Source organism: Chelonia mydas, chromosome 2, assembly GCF_015237465.2.
Source record: "Chelonia mydas isolate rCheMyd1 chromosome 2, rCheMyd1.pri.v2, whole genome shotgun sequence".
Lineage (NCBI taxonomy): Eukaryota > Metazoa > Chordata > Testudines > Cheloniidae > Chelonia > Chelonia mydas.
Window position 1 is genome coordinate 42,095,074 of NC_057850.1, and position 19,868 is coordinate 42,114,941.

Genomic DNA, 19,868 nt, shown 5'->3' on the forward strand with positions numbered 1-19,868 from the left:
ATTCCTTCTTCCATCCCACACCAAACTTTCTTTTGAAATGCCTCAGTTGGAATACAAAATAGGATCTATTTCCATCTTGTTAAAAAACAGAACTTGGGCCACATTGTAGTTTAAGATTTTCAGCCTGAAATGTATAAGCAATACCTTTTCTCTAGTACATCCAAATCCCACTTTAAGTGTGCAGCAACTTTAAGAGCAAGAAGTTTTAAAATGCGGTTTCTCTTGTTATCAGGTGGAGGCTGGACCTGGTTCTGCTCATTCACTGATGGCTTAGAAGCCTGCTCTAAAAACTGGACAATCAACTGAACAGGTGGAGGATCTATAAACAGGAAACAAAAAACAAAAAACACCACCACATTTTTAACTTCATTTTTAGGCACAGAAACAAAACATGTCATATTGAAATAAAATTACAACCATGAATACTGAGCAGGGAATTTTCTTGGCATTTATACCATCATCTTTTTTGCCTGACAGAGATTCTAACCTCAAAAGAATATCATGAGTTTTTACACTGAATTTAGCCAAATTCTTAATAAATAAAATCATAATTTAACCTAAGTTTATCATGGCACCCAAATATTCTTCATACTTATTTTCACTGTTGTGCACTACTGTTATTAAATTTTAACCACCACCAACCAGAGAAAGCATTCCCATATTAAACGTGTCTTGAGCACATCAACTATTAGCTGAGAGTAAAGAGTCTGGCAAATAGAAAGGTTAAAACCTGATTTTGAGCAGGGCTGAATGTAAGACCATAAGAACTGCTTTTCTGGGACAGACCACTGGGTCCATCTAGCCCAGTACCCTGTCTTCCGACAGTAGCCAATACCAAATGCTTTAAAGGGAATGAACAGAACAGGGCAATTATCAAGTGATTCACCCCCTGTCATCCAGTCCCTGCTTCTGGTAGTTAGAGGCTTATGGACACTCAAGAGCATGCAGTTGCATCCCTGCTAGAGTGAGTTTGGGGGGGGGGGGGGGGGGGGGGGGGGGGGGGGGCGGAGGGTGAGAAAACCTGGATTTGTACTGGAAATGGCCCAACTTGATTATCATACACATTGTAGGGAGAGTGATCACTTTAGATAAGCTATTACCAGCAGAAGAGGGGGGTGGGAGGAGGTACTGTTTCATGGTCTCTGTGTATATAATGTCTTCTGCAGTTTCCACAGTATGCATCCGATGAAGTGAGCTGTAGCTCACGAAAGCTTATGCTCAAATAAATTGGTTAGTCTCTAAGGTGCCACAAGTACTCCTTTTCTTTTTGCGAATACAGACTAACACGGCTGTTACTCTGAAATTGAAGATTTATCTTCTCACTTATGCTCAATTATGTGTTAATATTATTTAGTAACTGCATATAACACCATAGGTGTGCATGCTTCTTTAGACAGATATTTGCAGACATAATGACTAACTCATGTGGACTGCAAAGGTCTTGATCCTAAAAAAAAAAAAAAAAAACTTTCTTATTATGAGTAATCCCTCTGTAGTCACTGGCAGTAAGCATTTCATCCTGTAACATTTGCAAGTTCTGTCCTTAAGTGGTGAATGACAAACATGTTGCTAAAGAAATACCATCAGGCAAGGGGGTGGACGAACAGGCAGAGGAGAGATAGGACTGCATAAAAGGTGGTTATGCGGTAGGCAGGTTAAGGTTAACAATATGAATTTTTCTTACCACCATTTTCACTACATGGGTCAGCTGAGAGACTATAGGAAAAGGTGGGCTTTAAGGAGGAATCTGACAGAGACAAACAGCACAGCATATGGGCTCATGAAAGATATTCCTGATGTAAGAAAAGTAAAGTATGTAAGTGCTTGAGAAAGACAAATAAAAGGAGCATGGAGGAAAGCAATGAGCAGAAAACAGAGCCTGAATAGAAGCAGCAGGTGACCTACAAGATGTAAACAGAGGCAATGCTATGGAAGGCTTTAAAATGTGAGGATGAAAAATATGATTTTTTGTGTGTGAGCATATTATGGTGATATCTTCAGAACAGCAATATTTTAATAAGTAACAAAAGAACATGAATACATTTTTTCAGGTTTTAGCAAAAAAAACAATATCCAAAACTTCTATCTTCTACCTAGACAGCATACGCAGCTAGTCTTCAGTATGATGTCAAAATACTTCCAGAAGTAGCAATTATATCCTTTTGCCTCCTGCAGCTGAGCTCATTGCAACCACTGGGCCATAAGATTGCCTATCCAGTTGAATCACAATAGATGGCAATCCTATATCCTGAAAGCCTTGCTGGCAGTCATCCCAAAATTGATCTAGGACCAACATGTTGTCTGCTCCTAAACATGCCTTGTAACAGGGAGGCTTCTTGCTGTACTTTAACATTATTTATCATTTGTTCAATACCTTGAACGTGTATGGCACTTTACGAAACTAAACTACTAGCAGGGACTTTGTCTAATACTTACAGCGTAAATACAGACAAAATGAGACATCAGACAATATAAGAAAGGGATAGAAAGAAACGTAACAAATGCACTCGCTTTGGTTAGTTTGTGCATTTTCACACTGAGATGAAGGGTTAGACAGGCTTGAGAGAATGAGGAAGGCTGTAAAAAGGAGGACAAGAAATGGTGAAGACTGGATGCACTCATAGGAGCAACAGAACATAAAAATGGCCATACTGGGTCAGACCAATGGTCCTTGTAGCCCAGTATCCTCTCTTCTGACTGTGGCCAGTGCCCGGTGCTTTAAAAGGCATGAACAGAACAGGGCAATTATCAAATGATCCATCCCCTGTTGTCAAGTCCCAGGTTCTGGCAGTCAGAGGCTAGGGACACCCAGAGCATGCCATTCATGGACCAATCCTCTGTGAACTTAACCAATTCTTTTTTTAACCCGGTTACATTTGTCACCTTCACAACATCCCCTGGCAACAAGTTCCATGGGTGGACAATGCATAGTGTGAAATACTTCCTTATGTTTGTTTTAAGCCCACTACCTATTAATTTCATGGGGTGACCCAGGTTCTTGTGTTATTATGTAAAGGATTAATTAACACTTCCTTATTCACCTTCTCCACACCATTCATGATTTTATAGACCTCTGTCATATCCCCTGCTTAGTCATCTCTTTTCCAAACTGACATGTTCCAGTCTTTTTAATCGCTCCTCATATAGTAGCTGTTCCATACTCTCAGTAGTCATTTTTATTGTCCTTTCCTGTACCTTTTCCAATTCTAATCATCTTTTTTGAGATGGAATGACCAGAACTGCAAGCTGTATTCAAGATGTGGATGTAACATGGACACACATAGTAGTATTATTAATATTTTCAGTCTTACCTGTCCCTTTCCTAGGGTTCCGAACATTGTAATAGCTTTTCTGATGGCTGTTGTACATTGAGCAGATGTTTTCAGGGAATGAGTCACAATGACTCCAAGATCTCTTTCTTGAGAAGTAACAGCTAACTTAGACCCTATAATTTTGTACGTACAATATGTTTTCCAATGTGCATAACTTTGCATATATCAACACTAAATACCACTTACCATTTTGTTGCCCAATCACCCAGTTTTGTGAGATCCCTTTGTCACTTTTCACAGTTAAGCTATAGCCTTAACTGTCCTAAGCAATTTGTAGGGTCTGCAAACTTCGCCACCTCGCTGTTTACCAAACCCCTTTTTCCATGTCATGTATAGATATGCTGAACAGAGAGACTGGGATAGTGGGACAGGAAGGACCCATCAAATTATGAAGGATCTGCTCTGCCACGAGCCACCTTAACAGAACAAGTCTAGTATGACGCCAGACCATCAGCCCAGGAGAGCGAAGCCCGCAGACTAGCTCAGGTCAGAGGCCCTGAGGCCGGGTCAGCCGTTCTCCAGCCAGCGCGTCACAGCGGGGCACGAGCCGCCGCTCGCTCCCACGCGCCAGCTAGTCCCGCCGCAGCTAGCCGGGGGCGGGCCCGCCGCAGCTCAGCTCCCGCGCGCGCCCAACGGCCGCCCCCGTCACTTCATGTGAGACGCAGAGCAAGCCCCGCCGGCAGCGGCTCCCAAGGCACAGACCGCCCCCCCTCCCCAGGCCGGCAACCGGCCCCGCAGCACCCGCTGGCCCCGCCGGTACTAACCAGGGCAGGGCTTCTGCAGATGCGCCTCCAGCAGCGCCTCCTCCAGCAGGAACTCGAACCAGGAGGTTTGCGGCGGAGTGCAAGGCCGGCTAGAAGTGGCCGCTTCCCGGTCAGCGGCTTCGGCGCTCATGGTGCTAGCTGGGCTCTGCCCCGCGGCGGCGCGGTGAGACCCGCGGGGGGAGCTGAACTCGCCTCGCAGCCCCCCCGCCTGATCGCGGCCTCCCCTTTGGCCTCAGCGACCCCCGGCCCCACCCCTCAGGTTCCGAACCCCGCACTGGTTGCCCCGCCCCCAGCCGAAGGAGACCGACGTACCAAGATGGCCGCCGCTGAGGCTCCTCGCGGGGGAGGCTCCGCCCCATTCAGCATTTCTGGCCCCTCAGGGAGCAGCTGGGGCTCCGCCCCCTCAGCTCTCTCAGGGCAGGTCTACACTAGGGTGGGGACCGACGCTGTGAGATCGATCCATCGGCAGTCGACATGAGACTCTCCATTCTTCCACCAGTAACTTTCTAGCCCTGGGGCTTGGGCAGGAGGGAGTGGGGAAGCTTTAGAACAGGGGTGGCTAACCTCAGCCTGAGACGGAGCCAGCATTTACCAATGTACTTTGCCAAAGAGCCACAGTAATACCTCCGCAGCCCCCATCAGCTCCCACCCACTGGCAGCCTTGCAGCTCAGCCCTTCCCCCACTTCCCAGTCAGCTGTTTCATGGTGTGCTGGAAGCTCTGGAGAGGTGGGGGAGGAGCAAGGGCATAGCAAGCTCGGGGAGGGGGCAGAAAGGGGTGAGGTGGGGGCAGGGCCTGGGGCAGAACCAGGGGCTGAGCAGTGAGCAGTTCCTGGCACATTGGAAAGTTGGCATCTGTAGCTCCAGCCCAGGAGTTGGTGCGTATACAATAGGGTTACCATATCTGACCCTTCAAAAAAGAGGACACTCCACCTTGGGATGCTGTCAGGCCTGCCCACAGTCCATCCCTGCTCCTCCCACTCTCTGCCCCCACTCACCCCAGGTCCCGCCCCCTTCCCACTCAGCCCTGCCACCGCACCCCCTCTTCATCCCCTGGCCTGCCACTGGCTTGCTGCATCCCTCCTCAGTCCCCCACCCACCTCTCGCCTCCTCCCACCTGCCACTCACCTCCTCACTCCCCTGTCAGAAACCCCCAAGCCTGCCCCAAGAACCCCCGCTGGTTCGCCACTTGCCTCCTCTTCCCCCCCCCTCCCCCCGCCCACTGGCTCCCTCACCACTCGTCTCTTCAAGGTAGGGAGTCTAACTAAAAAACTGGACATGTCAGGGAAAATATGGACGTATGGTAACCCTACTATACAAGGAGCTGCATATTAACTTCTGAAGAGCCGCATGTGGCTCCAGAGCCACAGGCTGGCCATCCCTGCTTTAGAACAAATGCAGGGCCATAGCTCAACAACCAGAAACAGCAAATAGAGAGGGCACCTGCATTAGTATAGCAAATGGCTTGGTTATGGGACAGTTTCAGGATGATTGAAGGCCATTGAACACATTGCCACAGCCCTGCTGTCTTTCCCTCGAGCTGGGGCACTGACTAATGAATGACTTTGGAAATGTTTCAGAGTAGCAGCCGTGTTAGTCTGTATTCGCAAAAAGAAAAGGAGTACTTGTGGCACCTTAGAGACTAACAAATTTATTTGAGCATAAGCTTTCGTGAGCTACAGCTCACTTCATCGGATGCATGGAAATGTCATTGCAGCTGTAAGCAAGCAGCTCTCCACCTGTTTCATCTTACTGGCAGGCCTGCTTTTGTGAAAGCTTGGCAGAAAGGTAGCAGTAGGATGCAGGGGGTGACTATAGCAAAGCATATGGGCAATAAGCCAAACGTATTTATTATTTGTAGTACATTAGCACTATGCACCCACTAAAAGCAGGGTGCCATTTTTTGGCTAGGTACTGGTTAAACATCCTAAAGCACTGTAAGCTCTTTGCAGAGGAGGCCATTTAAATAAACCAAGACAAAGAGTGGGAGAGGAAATGGAGGTGAAACAACTGGCTCAAAGTCACAGAGCTGGGTACTGACAGAGCAGAGAACAGAACTCTGGTCTCCTAAAGGCCAGTCTAGTGCCTTATGCACCAGGCCATGGTAAGAATGTTTGTTTGTGCTTCACCCTTTTTGTTTCCTATAATGAGAAGCCCAAAATTTCTGCTTGTGAAATTGTGTATCTGAGCATTTTACTTTCTGTATCAAAAGATGAATGCATGAATCGGATCTTGATGCTAAGGTAAAACCTGTCACTCATCGGTCAGACCTCAAGAATATGGATGCAAAGAAGGAAGATTTTCATGGGTAGTAGTGATGTTTATAAAATAAAATGCACTTTTCCATTCCATAACCTCAGGCTTTGTTTGTACCAGACAAGTGGAGCAGTTTAAATTGATTTAAAAAATTGATCTAGACAAATCCATGCAAACCCCTAATGAAAGGGCATTGAAACTGTTTTGACCTTTGCTTATATTAATTTAGCAGTACATTACTCTTATTTCCTCTTCTAAAAAATTTACCCTTTTAACACTTTTAAACACATTAAATAATTATTGAACCTTTCCCAGGAGTGAAATGTTAGCTCCCAGGACCTGGCAATATTCCAGTGCAGGTATTTTCAGTGGTAGGTAGGGTTGCCAACTTCTAATTGCAGAAAACTAAACACTCTTGCCCTGCCCCTTTTCTGAGGCCCCCCCACCCCCTCCCTCCATCACTTGCTCTCCCCCACCCTCTCACTTGCTCATTTGCACCAGGCAGACGCTTGGGGTGTGGGAGGGGGTGAGGGCTGTGGTCTGGGGCCAGGGATGAGGGGTTTGGGGTGCAGGAGGGGTTTCTGGGCTGGGGGCCACAGGGTTCAGAGTGCAGGAAAGGGTTCAGGGCTAGGGCAGGGGGTTGGGTGTGGGAGGGGGTGCAGGAAGAGGTTCAGAGCTAGGGCAGAGGGTTGGGGCACAGGAGGGGGCTTGGGGTGCAGGCTCTGGGCGATGCTGACATTAGGCGGCTCCCGGGAAGCAGTAGTATGTCCTTATGACTCCTAGGCAGATGGGTGGCCAGAGGGCTCTACACACCTCCCCTGCCTGCAGATGATGCCCCCGCAGCTCCCCTTGGCTGCAGTTCCTGGCCCATGGCTGCAGGTGGGGGCAGCACGCTGAGCCCCCCAGCCACTTCTCTGCCTACACACCAGAGGGGCATGCTAGCCATTTCTCAGGAGCCGCGCAGAGGCAGGCATGGAGCCTGCCTGACCCACTAGCACTACAGCCAACAGGATTTTTAGTGGCAGTCAAAAACCAGCCTCCTGGCAACCCTAGGAGGTGAGCAATTCCTATCTTATCAAATTCCCATGACATTTATATAGAAATACATAAAACCCCTATATTAAAGAATGTTAGGGTTGCAAAGTCAACCGCTCAAAAATTAGGAAATGCCAGAATTAAGGTTTCCCATGCAACTTTAATTAGGGCCCTTGTGCATATATATTACTCTATAGTCTAATAACATGGTCGCATACTATTTTTTCCCTCAGGATACCTTATTCAATGTCCAGGATGAATGGTGCTTGTTGAATGAATTTGGGTTATGCAGCGAAGGAGTGTTGCCTATAGGATCCCTACTTCATTCGTTGCAGAAGATGGAAGTGTGTAGTGAATGAGGGAGAGGTTGCAGGAAGAGAAAAGATGGTCTCCTAGTTAAGACATTTGAATGTTGCTCTTGAGAGTGGGATTCTATCCCTGCCCCTGCCACAGAGTTCCTCTGTGCTGCTGGGCAAGTTGCTTAAGCCAAAATTTTTACACAGATGGCCATAAACTGTATTCATTTTCTGGATGCTCAATGAGAGGCCCTGGGACTGGATTTGCAAGTGTTGAGTACTAACACCTGCAACTGAAGTCAATTGAAGCTGTGCTTCTAACATACAAAGTGCTATATAATACTACTGAGAAACCAGGCCCAGATGTCTCACATTTAGCAAAATAGGGATCCTGTAGGGGGGAAAAATGTAATGAGACCAGTGATGAGCTGCCAAAATCTTAACAACCAGTTCCCTCCTCACCCCAAGAGGGGGTCGTAGCCCACCCCCGCCCCCTGGGACTCCTGCCCCAACCAACCCCCCGTGTTCCTTGACGCCCCCCCCGGGACTCCACCCCCTCCCCTGTCCCCTGACTGCCCCCAGAACTGGGCAGGAGGGTCTTGTGGGCCACCACAGTGAGTGCCTACCCTGCCCCTAAGAGCCAGAGGGACCTGCCGGGGGACGAGGTGGGGAGTTTCAGCGTTGCTTACCTGGGGCAGCTCCCAGGAAGCATCTGGCAGGTCCCTCTGGCTCCTAGGGGCGGGGTAGCATAGCTGGGGGGGGAACAGGTGAAGGGGCTGCTCACCCCACTGATCACATCAAAAGTGGCGCCTTAAGCACTGACTCCGTGGATGCTCCAGAGCTGGAGCACCCATGGTGAAAAGCAGCTCCCCACCCCACCCCCAGCTCACCTCCACTCCGCCTTCTCCGCTGAATGCACCACCCCGCTCCGCTTCTCCGCCCCCGGGTTCCTGCGAATCAGCTGTTTGCGCGGGAAGCCTGGAAGGGCTGAGAAGCAAGCAGCGGCTTCGCACTCAGGGCCAGGGAGGCGGAGGTGAGCTGGGGCGGGGAGCGGTTCCCCTACGCCCCGCCCCGGGTTACCTGCTGCGGTGTGGGCGGCCCTCCTCACCCCCCCCTCCCCGCCCCAGATCACCTCCGCTCCGCCTCCCTGGGCCTGAGCACGAAGCTGCCGCTTGCTTCTCAGCCCTCCCAGGTTTCCCGCATGAACAGTTGATTCGCGGGAAGCTGGGGGGAGAGGGGGGGCAGAGAAGCAGAGCGGGGCGGCACATTCAGGGGAGGAGGTGGAGGCGAGCTGGGGCCAGGCACGGGGCGGGGCGGGGAGCTGCCAGTGGGTGCTCTGCACCCACCAAATTTTCCCCATAAGTGCTCCAGCCCCGGAGCACCCACGGAGTCGGCGCCAAAGGTGCCACTTTTGGCCAGTTGTTAAATTTAGAAGCCCTTTTAGAACCAGTTGTCCCGGCTTCTAAATTTAACAACCGGTTCCAGTGAACCAGTGCGAACTGGCTCCAGCTCACCACTGAATGAGACCTCTTATTAATCACGCAAGGAATCAGTGTTAAGGTTCCTAGATAGCCTGAGCTGTAATTTCGTGATCTTGCAACTTTAAGCTCTTGTAAATTAGATTTTGTATGCAATTTCTTATGTTTAAAAAAAAAATTTCCACTATTTTCAGCTATTTGCTAGACAGCTGACTATTATCTGCTAGCGGTAGAAACGTGCTGTACTCTGCTATATGTGAACTAATGAGACACAAGGCCTTTCTTCCTTCCATACCCACCTTCGTCTAGCATATGGAAGGAAGCAGCACAGTGCAGTGCTTTCCCCTTTCACCTTCTCTTCCAGTGGACCCTACTGTTCCGTTGCACCTTCACTGATCCTAGGAAAAAAATATACTGCTAGCTACCTATAAACTTTCCTAAGCTATGCATGTATGTGTAGAACCAGTAAAAACACTGGCAGACTTTAGTTGCATTATAAGATGGAGAACAGATAATGCAGACTACTCTCCAACACCCTGGAGTCAGTAGTACACTGAACACCTGAAATTCATCTCTTCCTTGTTGAAGACGTAATGCACCAATATGATAAGCCTGACAATCTTTACTGAACTTCAAGTACAAAAGAGCGATAGGAGTGATAGAAATTTATATACAATATCTACAGTATAATGTAACTGAATGTATTCAGTACAAGACTCAAGAAGCAGATAACCTTACTGACATTTTGAGGTTCAGTAGCTTTCATTTATAGCACAACATACATGTGTGTTCCAGGAGTATAAAATAGCTATTACAATTACTAGTTTCTTACAAAAAGGTAATACATTTATCTTTTAGTAAGTAGGGAAGAACTTTCATTATACCAAACATGACGACAATACATTGTATGGTTGCCCTGATCAGTGACCTTGCATGAACAAATCAATATCTGTCCTTCACAAAGGAAAGAGTCATGGTTTGAGTTGCTATCCTGTTTTCTCTACTGCATAGTACCTAGCTGATAAATATCAACATTTTAAATATGGTTTATATGAAGAATTTAATTGTGCTAATTAAGTACATTTTTTATTCAGTTGACAGATTTTTTTTAGTGAAGTGTGTCTCAGAATATTTGTATTAGAACAATTACTGTATTTCTCAATACCTCCCTTATTTTAAACAGAGTATTCTCGGTGTAGCTCCACTTCTCATAGATCAGGCATGAACGTCAGGCACAGCGATGGAAGGTCTAATTTTAAAGCAGTATTTTATGGCTACATATCACATTTACATAGAATTGGCTAGATTAAAAATCAGGCTTCATGTATAGTGTTGTGGTATTAATGAAATCATTAAAAAGGAGTATGAAATAATTTAATACATTAGCTGATCCTCACACATCAACCCTATGAAGTGGGTATGGTCCCCAGTTTACAGAGAGAAATCGCTTAATGTGACTTGCCCCCTGCCGCAGGAACTAGTGTCAAAGCCAGGATTAAAACTCAGGAGTTCCTGACACCAATCCCATGCTCAAATCACCACTTCTCTCCAGAGGCTTATGGTAGCAGCTCACTTTAGCTATCACATTCAATTAGGGAGTGTGTGTGGAAGGGGAAGTTGAAAAATAAACAACTGACCTAGTACATTGTTTCTAACTTTGTTGATCATGCACTTAGGGAAGACGTGTTACAATGTAACATGTATAACTCTATTCTGCAAGCCAGTGAAGTGTATACATACTATACAGCAAGATGTTCTGATCTTCTTTGTGCTATCCCCAAGTGTTTACTTTGTTTGATCCCATCCCCAAAGGCCTTAAAGGTCTGGACGATGTTTATAAGAGTGTGTGTGCTGGGGGAGAGAAAAGAAATAAGAGAAGCGGACAACTATGAACAAAAGAAAAACAAAAACAATTTTTAAAAAATGTTTTATATTTAACATCTATAATTATAGTTGTGATTTTACAGTCCAAAATGTTTGCAATTTTATAAAAATCTTCCCACCAGTGTTCAGAATCACACTAAGACCAAGAAGAAAATAACTGAAGTACTTGCATACAGGATGTTTGTAATAACTCACTTTGGCCTACACAAAATAAAGTATTGCATAAAGCTATTCCTGTGCTATGAAAGTCCTACAGTTTAAAGTATTCAAGAAAATTCACACATTAAAAAAACCTTTAAATTTCTAACTTTAAATATCTATACAGTACATACAAAAAGATTCTGTATTCAGTCACTTAAGGGAAAGATGAGTGATTCATAAGAAATGCCTGACTCAATAAATAAGTTATTTATTTAACCAGTTAGAAACAGTTTAGCATCTTATACAAAACACTAAGTAGTTCATATTACAGCAATGTGTTGGGTTCCCATCTCTCCATTTAAAAGTGTTCATTTGAAAGCGCATAGAGTTCTTTAAGCTTGTCAAACTTTGATCCCCACTCATGGAGGTCATCATAGTTTAGATCTTCATCAACACTGGAGGAGTCTAAGGAACTAAGGCTCCCTGCCAGAGAATACTGCCCCTCTAAGCAGTAAAAGTGAATAGTGTCTGCTGGAATACTACGTAGATCATTGTCTGCATCGTATATTATTTGAGACACATATTCCTTGAAGTCTGAAATACTGGTGACTGCAGAATTTGAGTCCCTTTGATGTGAGTGTTTCGTAAATGGGTCTCTCTCTGGACAAGTATGTGTCTTGAAGGGTGGAGCAGTGGTTTCTGAGGAGAACTGGGGGATGCTTTGCAGGGGTTTCTTTAATTCATCTATATCATAAGCAGTCTGAAACACATTAATTAATGCAAACATTAAAGAGACGTACAACACAAAGCAAATGCCCTAAACAGCAAGCAATGGGCTTTTTTAAACTCACAAATGAAGCAGAGTGTGGGAAGTTTTCACGGACTGAAGAAAAGAGAGGATCTGAAAAGGGATGATACCTTCAGATTAGACAAAATCTCTGTGAATACTGACAGTCTTTGGCCACAAACAAAAATCCGCCATGTTACGTGCAAATTCAGAAGAGTGGAAGGCAGATATGGCTGTAAATGGAACCTCCACTCCAAAGTCATTATATCAACTCATGAGACTTGACACAGCACACCTCATGTCAAGTCACAATGAAAAAGGTTAAAAGTTTTCCAAACCCCCAGACAATATTTACCCCAGGCCAGTATCTGGGATACCTGTAATCACCATTTTCCTTTTCAAAAGTGAAGTATTCAAATAGAGTAAAGATTTTGAGAGATACAAGTTGGGTGAGGTAATATCTTTTATTGGACCATCTTCTGTTGGTAAAAGAGACAAGCATGACAGCAAGCCCTACAAGACAAGGATGGTTTTGATGGACTATCCCCACCTGGTCCTCTACTGCTTGTAAGGATGGTGGCTGTGAGCGAGGGCTTGGAAGAAGGAGATACAAATTTAAGGGCTTGTCTACATAGGGATTAAGCCTAGAATAGCTATTCCACATTCGCTCATGTGGACACACTTATTCCACACTAACGGTACATCTACACTGCAGCTGGGAGATGCAATTCCTAGCTCAGAGAGAGGTACACACACTAGTTATGCTCAAATTAGCAAGCTAAAAATAGGAGTGTGGCTGTGGTGGCATGGGTGGCGGCTTGGGCTACCCACCTGAGCATGTACCTAGGATCTTGAATGGGGTTGTACTCTGGGGGATAGTCTGAGCTGCTGCCCATGCTGCTGTGGTGATACTGCTATTTTTAGTGCATTAGCTTAAGCAAAACCTTCCAAAATGTATTAACCTAAACCACAAAAAGCACTATTCAGGCTTGTCTGCAAGCGATTTGGCACATGGCAAGCTGGGGTGTGAATCGACAGTGCACCAGCCTGCTGTGCATTAACTGACTGTGTGGACCTGTGACTGCACTAGAAGTTCCACAGTGCTCTGACAGCAAGAGGTTAAAGCGCCCTATAGAACTTTCAGTGAGTGGAAGCAGGCCAGTAGTGCAGACAAGCTGTTAGTGTAGAACAGTGGTTCCCAAACTTGTTCCACCGCTTGTGCAGGGAAAGCCCCTGGCGGGCCGTGCCGGTTTGTTTACCTGCCACGTCCGCAGATTTGGCCGATCGCGGCTCCCAGTGGCCGCGGTTCGCTGCTCCAGGCCAATGGGAGCTGCTGGAAGCAGCGGCCAGTATGTCCCTCAGCCTGCGCCGCTTCCAGCAGCTCCCATTGGCCTGGAGCAGCGAACCGCGGCCACTGGGAGCCGCGATCAGCCAAATCTGCGGACGCGGCAGGTAAACAAACCGGCACGGCCCGCCAGGGGCTTTCCCTGCACAAGCGGCGGAACAAGTTTGGGAACCACTGATGTACAATAAGTGAGTCCACGTAGGGAGTTAGTGTAGAATAGCTATTCCAGGCTTTAAATTATTCTCATAGTAATTTCTCACTATCTTCCCTGCTAATTCCCCATGCAGACAAGCCCTAAGGTAATTTCAGGACCTCACAAGAAGCCTACAGAGGGCTGCTTGGGAAACTTGTATGCCCCACTGATCTATACACCTGAATGAATTGATCTATTTGAGCCAAAGAAATATTTTTCCTCTTTTAAAACATGAAGTAACCTGGATAGGGTCCAGCAAAAGGAGAGGAAAAAAGCAAGCTGAGCACACTTGTTATAATTCTTCTCAGACACTATCATAGAGAAGTCATAGCAAACAGATTTTGAAAAGTCCCAAAGTAAGAGTGAAGTAATTACTCCCATGATACTTTTGCCTACATAAATTCCTTGCTGTTGCTGTTATTGGGGAGTGTTCATCTGTGTGAGAGAAACAATTTCCTTATGTTCCCTTCTTTTTCACAAGTTGTTACACTAAGTGCAAGGTGCTTTAATACACAACAACCTTCCTCCAGGAGATTTAGATCTAAGATAAGACATGTCATTAGAGAAAATATATGGGGTGGGGGGGGGGGTCAGGGAAGAAGAGGGTTATGTGAGCAAGATCATCTGGGTGCTTTAGTTAGTAGCGCATACCTCTTGAAAAGTTCCACACATTTTTTTGAAATTTCGTTTTCTTATTTTCTCAATATACTGTTTCTTTGACGGGAAAGTGAGAGAGCCATTTGGGTCTGGATTGCTGTGTGTTTAAAATATTGTGAAGATGCTGTACCATACCTGGTCATGTTCTCCCCCTCCTTCCTCATTATAATTGAAGACATTTTCTCTAACGTCCTCCCAGCTTTCATGCTCTTCAGGAATGTGATAAACTCCTCCTTTCCGAAACCCTGATCTCCCCCACTGACTCCACACTGTGTAAGAGACTAACAGAGCTGGAACAAACAGATGCATATATGTTTATTATGTGGCCTCTACCCTCCTTTGAAATGTAATCACATTTGAAAACAACCTGAGAAAAATTAGTATTTAATATCCACATTCCCAGGTAAGAAATGCATTGTTTAAACCCCAATACCCAATTAAACATAAGTACGCTCTCGAGGAAGGTAATGAATCATTTATATGTTACATCATAAACTTCATTAAAAGGGTATTTTACTTACCTACAGGAATCCATTAGGACATTTAAATAGAAGGCATTTTGGCCATTCTCTGGCCTTTCACCAATCCTGAGTAAATAAGATACCCAAAGTAAGTAAAACACTGTTTTAATGAAGATAACAAATGTAATATAATCATTTGAGTCATTACTTTTCTGAGATATGTACACTGTTTTAATTGTTAATATGGGGAGTTGACAATTTTATTAGGAGAGAGAAGCTAAGCAATCAGTTTATAATAAAATTTAGTTTTTGTAGCACTTTTCATAGTCCTAAACACCATGGTTATCGCTGAATCCTCTTTAAAAGAAATGCCATTAGAGCATCAGTTTATGCCTGAACTCGAACCAGAAACAAGGAGAAGGGACATGTTATCTGAAGGAAGTACTTGTAGGGGTGCAGCACTGCATAAGAGCCCAGATCCTAGAACTTTAACCTTTGGCCATGGATACAATCAGGAAAAATAAAAAATGCAACTCTCTCCTTGTCCCTTTCAAAATGAGTGACACGGAAGTGACAATAGTGCGTGGAAGTGTGGTAGCCACCCAAAGCCACCAGCAAATTTAGGATTAACCACTAGGTGCCAGAGAGTGATGAGGTACAACATGAAAGACTGGGGTTGGGTTGGGGGAAGAGACAGAAACGGCCAACAAGGAGGACCAAAAGTGAGGTGGCCCTATGACTACTCTAAACAGAACTTCATACACGAAATCTGAGCTCATTTCAAATAAGTCAATCAGGATCTACTCAGACATTTCTGTCCCAACTGCAGTTGTAGGAGGCATAATTCAAATGTTATTTTCAAGACTTATTCTCCAGTAACACATCAGCTGCTTTGTGCTGACAGGGTTTTTGGGTAACAGTTTGAGCCTGCAATAGGATGCCTCTCCCAGGATGTGTCTACACTGCAATAAAAAACACCGACACCTGGCCCATGTCAGCTGACTTGGGTTTGCAGGGCTCAGGCTGCGGGGCTATAGACCTTCAGGCTTGGGCTGGAGCCTGGGCTCTGCGACCCTGTGAGGAGGTAGGGTCCCAGAGCCCAGGATCCAGCCCGAGTCTGAAAATCTACACTGCAGTTTTATAGCCCTGCATCTGGAGCCCTGCGAGCCCAAGTCAGCTGATATGGGCTAGCTGCAGGTGTGTTATTACAGTGTAGACATACCCCACGATCCTGGCTGGGGCAGACCACAGCTTCCCCCTTTTCCTGTTTAAAAGAGAGCCTCCCACTATTTTCCTAACTCCTCCTGCAAAAAGCACACAAGGAGCCAAACATTTTTGTGCTTATTCACACCGGTCCAGATATTGAACAACCCCCACTGACTTCAATGTATTGACAGCAATGTAAATGAGCATACACTTTGACAACAGTCTGGACTACAGCTAGTCAGGAGTTTTTCCAATGACTTCTTTTTTGGGGTCAGAAAATGCCAATTTGTCAAAACGGTAGCAGTTTTGAATCAGATCAGGAAGAAACCTGGGTTTCCCACATCCCCAATCAGTGTCCTAACCAGAGGGCTATTAGCTCTTCTGGGTTTCGTGGGGGTCTCCTTCCTCCCCTGCCCCCCCAAATGTCAAAAGGCCTCAGTTTTGCCTCAGTGTGGAACAGGAAAATATTTTCAATTTCAACATTTTTCATAGGACAGGAAAACCATTTCCCGCCAAGCCCTGGCTAATATTGGATAGGTTGACAATATAGCCATGTATATATAATATAATCAAAGATCAACTAATCTGTACTGAAAGTATATATAAAATATATACAACTTTTATATTGATTGCCTCTCTTTCTGACCCACCCCTTGTATGTTGCTTGACTGCTTACATTGTAAGCTCTTTAGGGAAGGGTCTGTGCCTTCCTATGAATGTGAACAGTGCCTACCACATTGTAGGTGCTGCTGGAATACCAATAATGTGACGACAACAACATGAGAATTTGGGGCAGTTGAGGCTTGGAGGTGAAAACAGGTGCACATGCAGTCTTGGGCCTTCCAGCTTTGTGCACCTGGGGAAGCTTTAGAGGGGGGTGGAAGTGAATGGAGGGGGAATGTAGTTTTACTTGAACCAGTCCTGAAGCCAGTGAACTGCAATTATGTGATAATGACTTTCAGCTGTTACTATCCTAAGCTGAAGTTGAACTGGTGACTCATAGCCAGAAGTAAAAGGCTCTCTCTCATAAGTGGCAGTGTCCTTGTTTCAATGCTGTAGCACACAGTGTGAGAATAAATTAAAAGTATTTGCTTTCCTACCTAGAAAGACAAGGAGGCACATGCTGATTGCCAAGATGGAGCCAGAGCTGAGTCCAGCTGGTTTTCCTGCTTTCACCTGGCTGATTTCACACCACTTTCCTTTATAGCCATCAGGACACTGGCAGACAAATTTGTCTTGGGAATGTGCTACACAGGTACCCCCATTCCTACAGTTCCAGAGTCCACAGCGTGTAGAAGTGCAGCGTTTAAGCCCTGTGAGATTATCCGTCACTTCTACTTTGCCAGTTGGGCACCTGAATGATGAAACCAACAGATTATTTTGGGTGATGGTGCTGACAGGAAGAGCATGCTTCTTTGCAAACGCTGTGCAATGACAATTGTTCAGTAATTCCAGTTTGATACTTACACGTTTCTAAAACCAATAATAAAAGCTTTTAAAGAAAATAAAAGCCAAGAAGCACTCGCCACATCACTACTATGAAATAGCTGTGAACTGAAAGGAAGTTCTAGGTATTGCCATGTAAACAGAAACTCCAGGTGTCCCCCTACTTTGCTTCATAACTCCTGCCTGTAGCATTGCCACAATGCCCAGAGAACAAGAAAATACACAAAAGATACCCCAGATTCCTCAAAAAGCTCTACTTCTTCCCCAAAGGAGGGGAACAGTCTGTTTCAAAACATGACCAACCCTAGCTGGAGAAGCAGGAAAGGTTCTTTCCCTCCACACACATTTGGAACCAGAGGGAGAATCTGGTAGCCCCCATTGACATCCAGAGAAAGAGGATGAGCAAGTTTGTGGCAGTTTTGCACACAGGCTTTGACTGGTTATTTGAACATTTTGGAAGGATGATCCTCATCCCCATCCTGGGACTGGTCCCTTTGGGGACTTAATCTGCCAGCAGCATGGAACAGGCTTGGTGCCCCTGTATTCCTCATCTTCCAACATGAAATTGGAAAGATAATGGAGGGGTAAAAACTCCTATAAGAACACAAATCCTCCTCATGGAAAGCTGGGGAGTCAGAAAGCATGCCAGACTCCTTGCCATGCGGTTCCCAGGTAAGTATATGGGAGACAACCCCGGAGCTTTCCCTATAGAAGTGGATTGGATAGCGGCAATCTGCAGGGACTTAAGTAGAAAGAGAGAGGGTCGCAGATGATCATGTCCCACTCGCACAGGAAAAACAAAAGCTAAGTGTACCTGCATTCATGCCTTCTCCACAAGTCTACACAATGGAAAGGACTATGACAGGGCTGACTGCGGCAAGCACTGGAATGACAGCCAATGGTGACGCCTTGCTGCTTCAAAATGAAGCTGAACTCTGTGCTTTTGCCATCCCCAAGAAGAGGCTGACCGTTCAGCTGGACATCACACATGCAACCTACATGAGCAGAAAAGCACAAAGACAGAAACATACAGTGTTCCTCACAAATCCTCTCAAAGCACACTGCATTGTAAAGTTCTCTAAACATCTTTGAGGACTTGTTTCATTACCAAAACGATCACTGTTTGCATGCAAAATAGTCTAATCGCAGGATAAGAGTTAAGTAACGCAAACACTATTTTACTAGTGGTCAAGATGCCTTCTGACATGCGTGCCTGGGTTCTTGCTGGCTGGCCCTGCACAGCATTATAGCACTCCTTCAGCAGAGCTCAACAGAGTTGAAGCTGTGAAGTAGGTGGTTTGACTGGGGCTCCCCTCACCCACCCTGCTGCAGGCTGAGTAGGGAGCATGAGAGGAACCCAGATGCAAGTAACTGCTTTCTACTTTGCCCAAAACTTGACAGACAGAGCTGCACCTCCATCCAGCCCAACCATGGAGGCAGGGTAGTGAAGTTCTGTGCAGAACCTCCCACCTCACACCCTGCAGTAAATATTCTAATATGGATCCTCCCCTCCCCTCAGGCATGGGGGGGAAAGGTTGGGACAATCTCAGTGTTGTTCTCCTCCCTCCAGGCCCAGAGAGCAGGGATTCGAACGCCACTAATTCTTGCTTTACTCTGCCAATGTCTACAGTGCAAAATATCAAAAATCTGATTTACATCAGTAGCAGGGCATGATTTGGTGAACGGAGGGGCAAGGCATTAGCTCTGAACTTCCAGCCAGAGGCCAGATCCTGCATTCCAGGGACACTCCAGCCTTCGGTGGATATGTCTATGTGGGGCCTGGAGTCTCATTATTCCTGAACATGTCATTTCCATGGTTCATGTGTCACCTACCTTGGAAATCACTCTCTGAGTGGTTAGGAAAGCGGTTTCCTAGCACAATGCTTGCCAAGTCCATTTCGAACCATCTGTTCGCACCCACAAAGGAGGTCACTTCACGATCCCCTCCGCCATTATTAAGACGCAAGGTAAACTCATTGTAATAGCGCTCCAGAGTCAGCAGAACCCACTGGCCGTTGTCTATGCGTAATGTGCTCAGTTTCAGATGCTGTTCTTTGTCCCCCAAATTGAAATTAACACCAAAATGTCCATCAACCACCTACGGGAACACAGGGGAAGAGACCTTTAATAACGTTCACACTTATACCAGGAATACATGTCCAAACATCGGAATATAAGCCACAAATTCTAGTCAGTGGGAAGTGTTCCCTGCGTGGCCAAGCAGCACTGCGCTAGCTACATTTATTTCTAAGGAAAGACAGAACTTCCATGCATGAGAATCGTTACTCAAAGCGTCAAGCCCTGCCCTTCTTCTTTTGAGGAACAGGCACCTTTAAATATTCAGAAGAAGCTTCTTTTTGATCACAGTGCAGTGGCACAAGCGAACACCACTGACAGAACAGCATTTGGATTGTTTACCTCCAATCTGATGTATTCACTCCCGTCTGCTGATGCCATGCTGAGAAGAGTGCTGAAGGAAACACGGGTGCGTACCATGAGCTGGACCTGGGTAATGTGGGCACTAGGAAATCTTTTCAGTTCATAATGAATCCAGCTGTCCCTTCCAAAGGCCCACTCCAGGAGAACTAA

At 45.8% G+C, this 19,868-nt stretch overlaps 2 protein-coding genes across 9 annotated transcripts in view; both read right to left on the bottom strand.

Annotated features, from left to right (window-relative positions):
- INTS8 (integrator complex subunit 8) overlaps positions 1-4,444 on the bottom strand; it is a 72,047-nt gene extending 67,603 nt beyond the window's left edge. For 5 of the 8 annotated variants that reach the window (XR_006288430.1, XR_006288429.1, XM_037892269.2 and 2 more), the window contains exons 1-2: positions 4,097-4,430; positions 145-319 (exon numbers count right to left, since the gene is read on the bottom strand). Coding sequence is in view for 4 of the 8 variants with exons in the window: in XM_037892269.2 (XP_037748197.1) it covers positions 145-319; positions 4,097-4,226 (305 nt within the window). In the remaining 4 variants the exon portion in view is untranslated. Of the gene's footprint in view, positions 1-144; positions 320-3,518; positions 3,710-4,096 lie in introns of those variants that run through there. The other 3 variants (XM_037892267.2, XM_037892270.2, XM_037892271.2) reach the window with 3 other exon arrangements.
- Positions 4,445-10,532: 6,088 nt separating this feature from the next.
- Positions 10,533-19,868, bottom strand: part of LOC102932988 (neural-cadherin) — a 92,464-nt gene continuing 83,128 nt past the window's right edge. Inside the window, exons 28-33 of the mRNA XM_037892274.2 lie at positions 19,698-19,864; positions 19,113-19,377; positions 18,094-18,274; positions 16,934-17,187; positions 14,302-14,456; positions 10,533-11,944 (exon numbers count right to left, since the gene is read on the bottom strand). Of these exons, the coding sequence (XP_037748202.2) occupies positions 11,543-11,944; positions 14,302-14,456; positions 16,934-17,187; positions 18,094-18,274; positions 19,113-19,377; positions 19,698-19,864 (1,424 nt within the window). The 3' untranslated portion in view covers positions 10,533-11,542. The remainder of the gene's footprint in view (positions 11,945-14,301; positions 14,457-16,933; positions 17,188-18,093; positions 18,275-19,112; positions 19,378-19,697; positions 19,865-19,868) is intronic.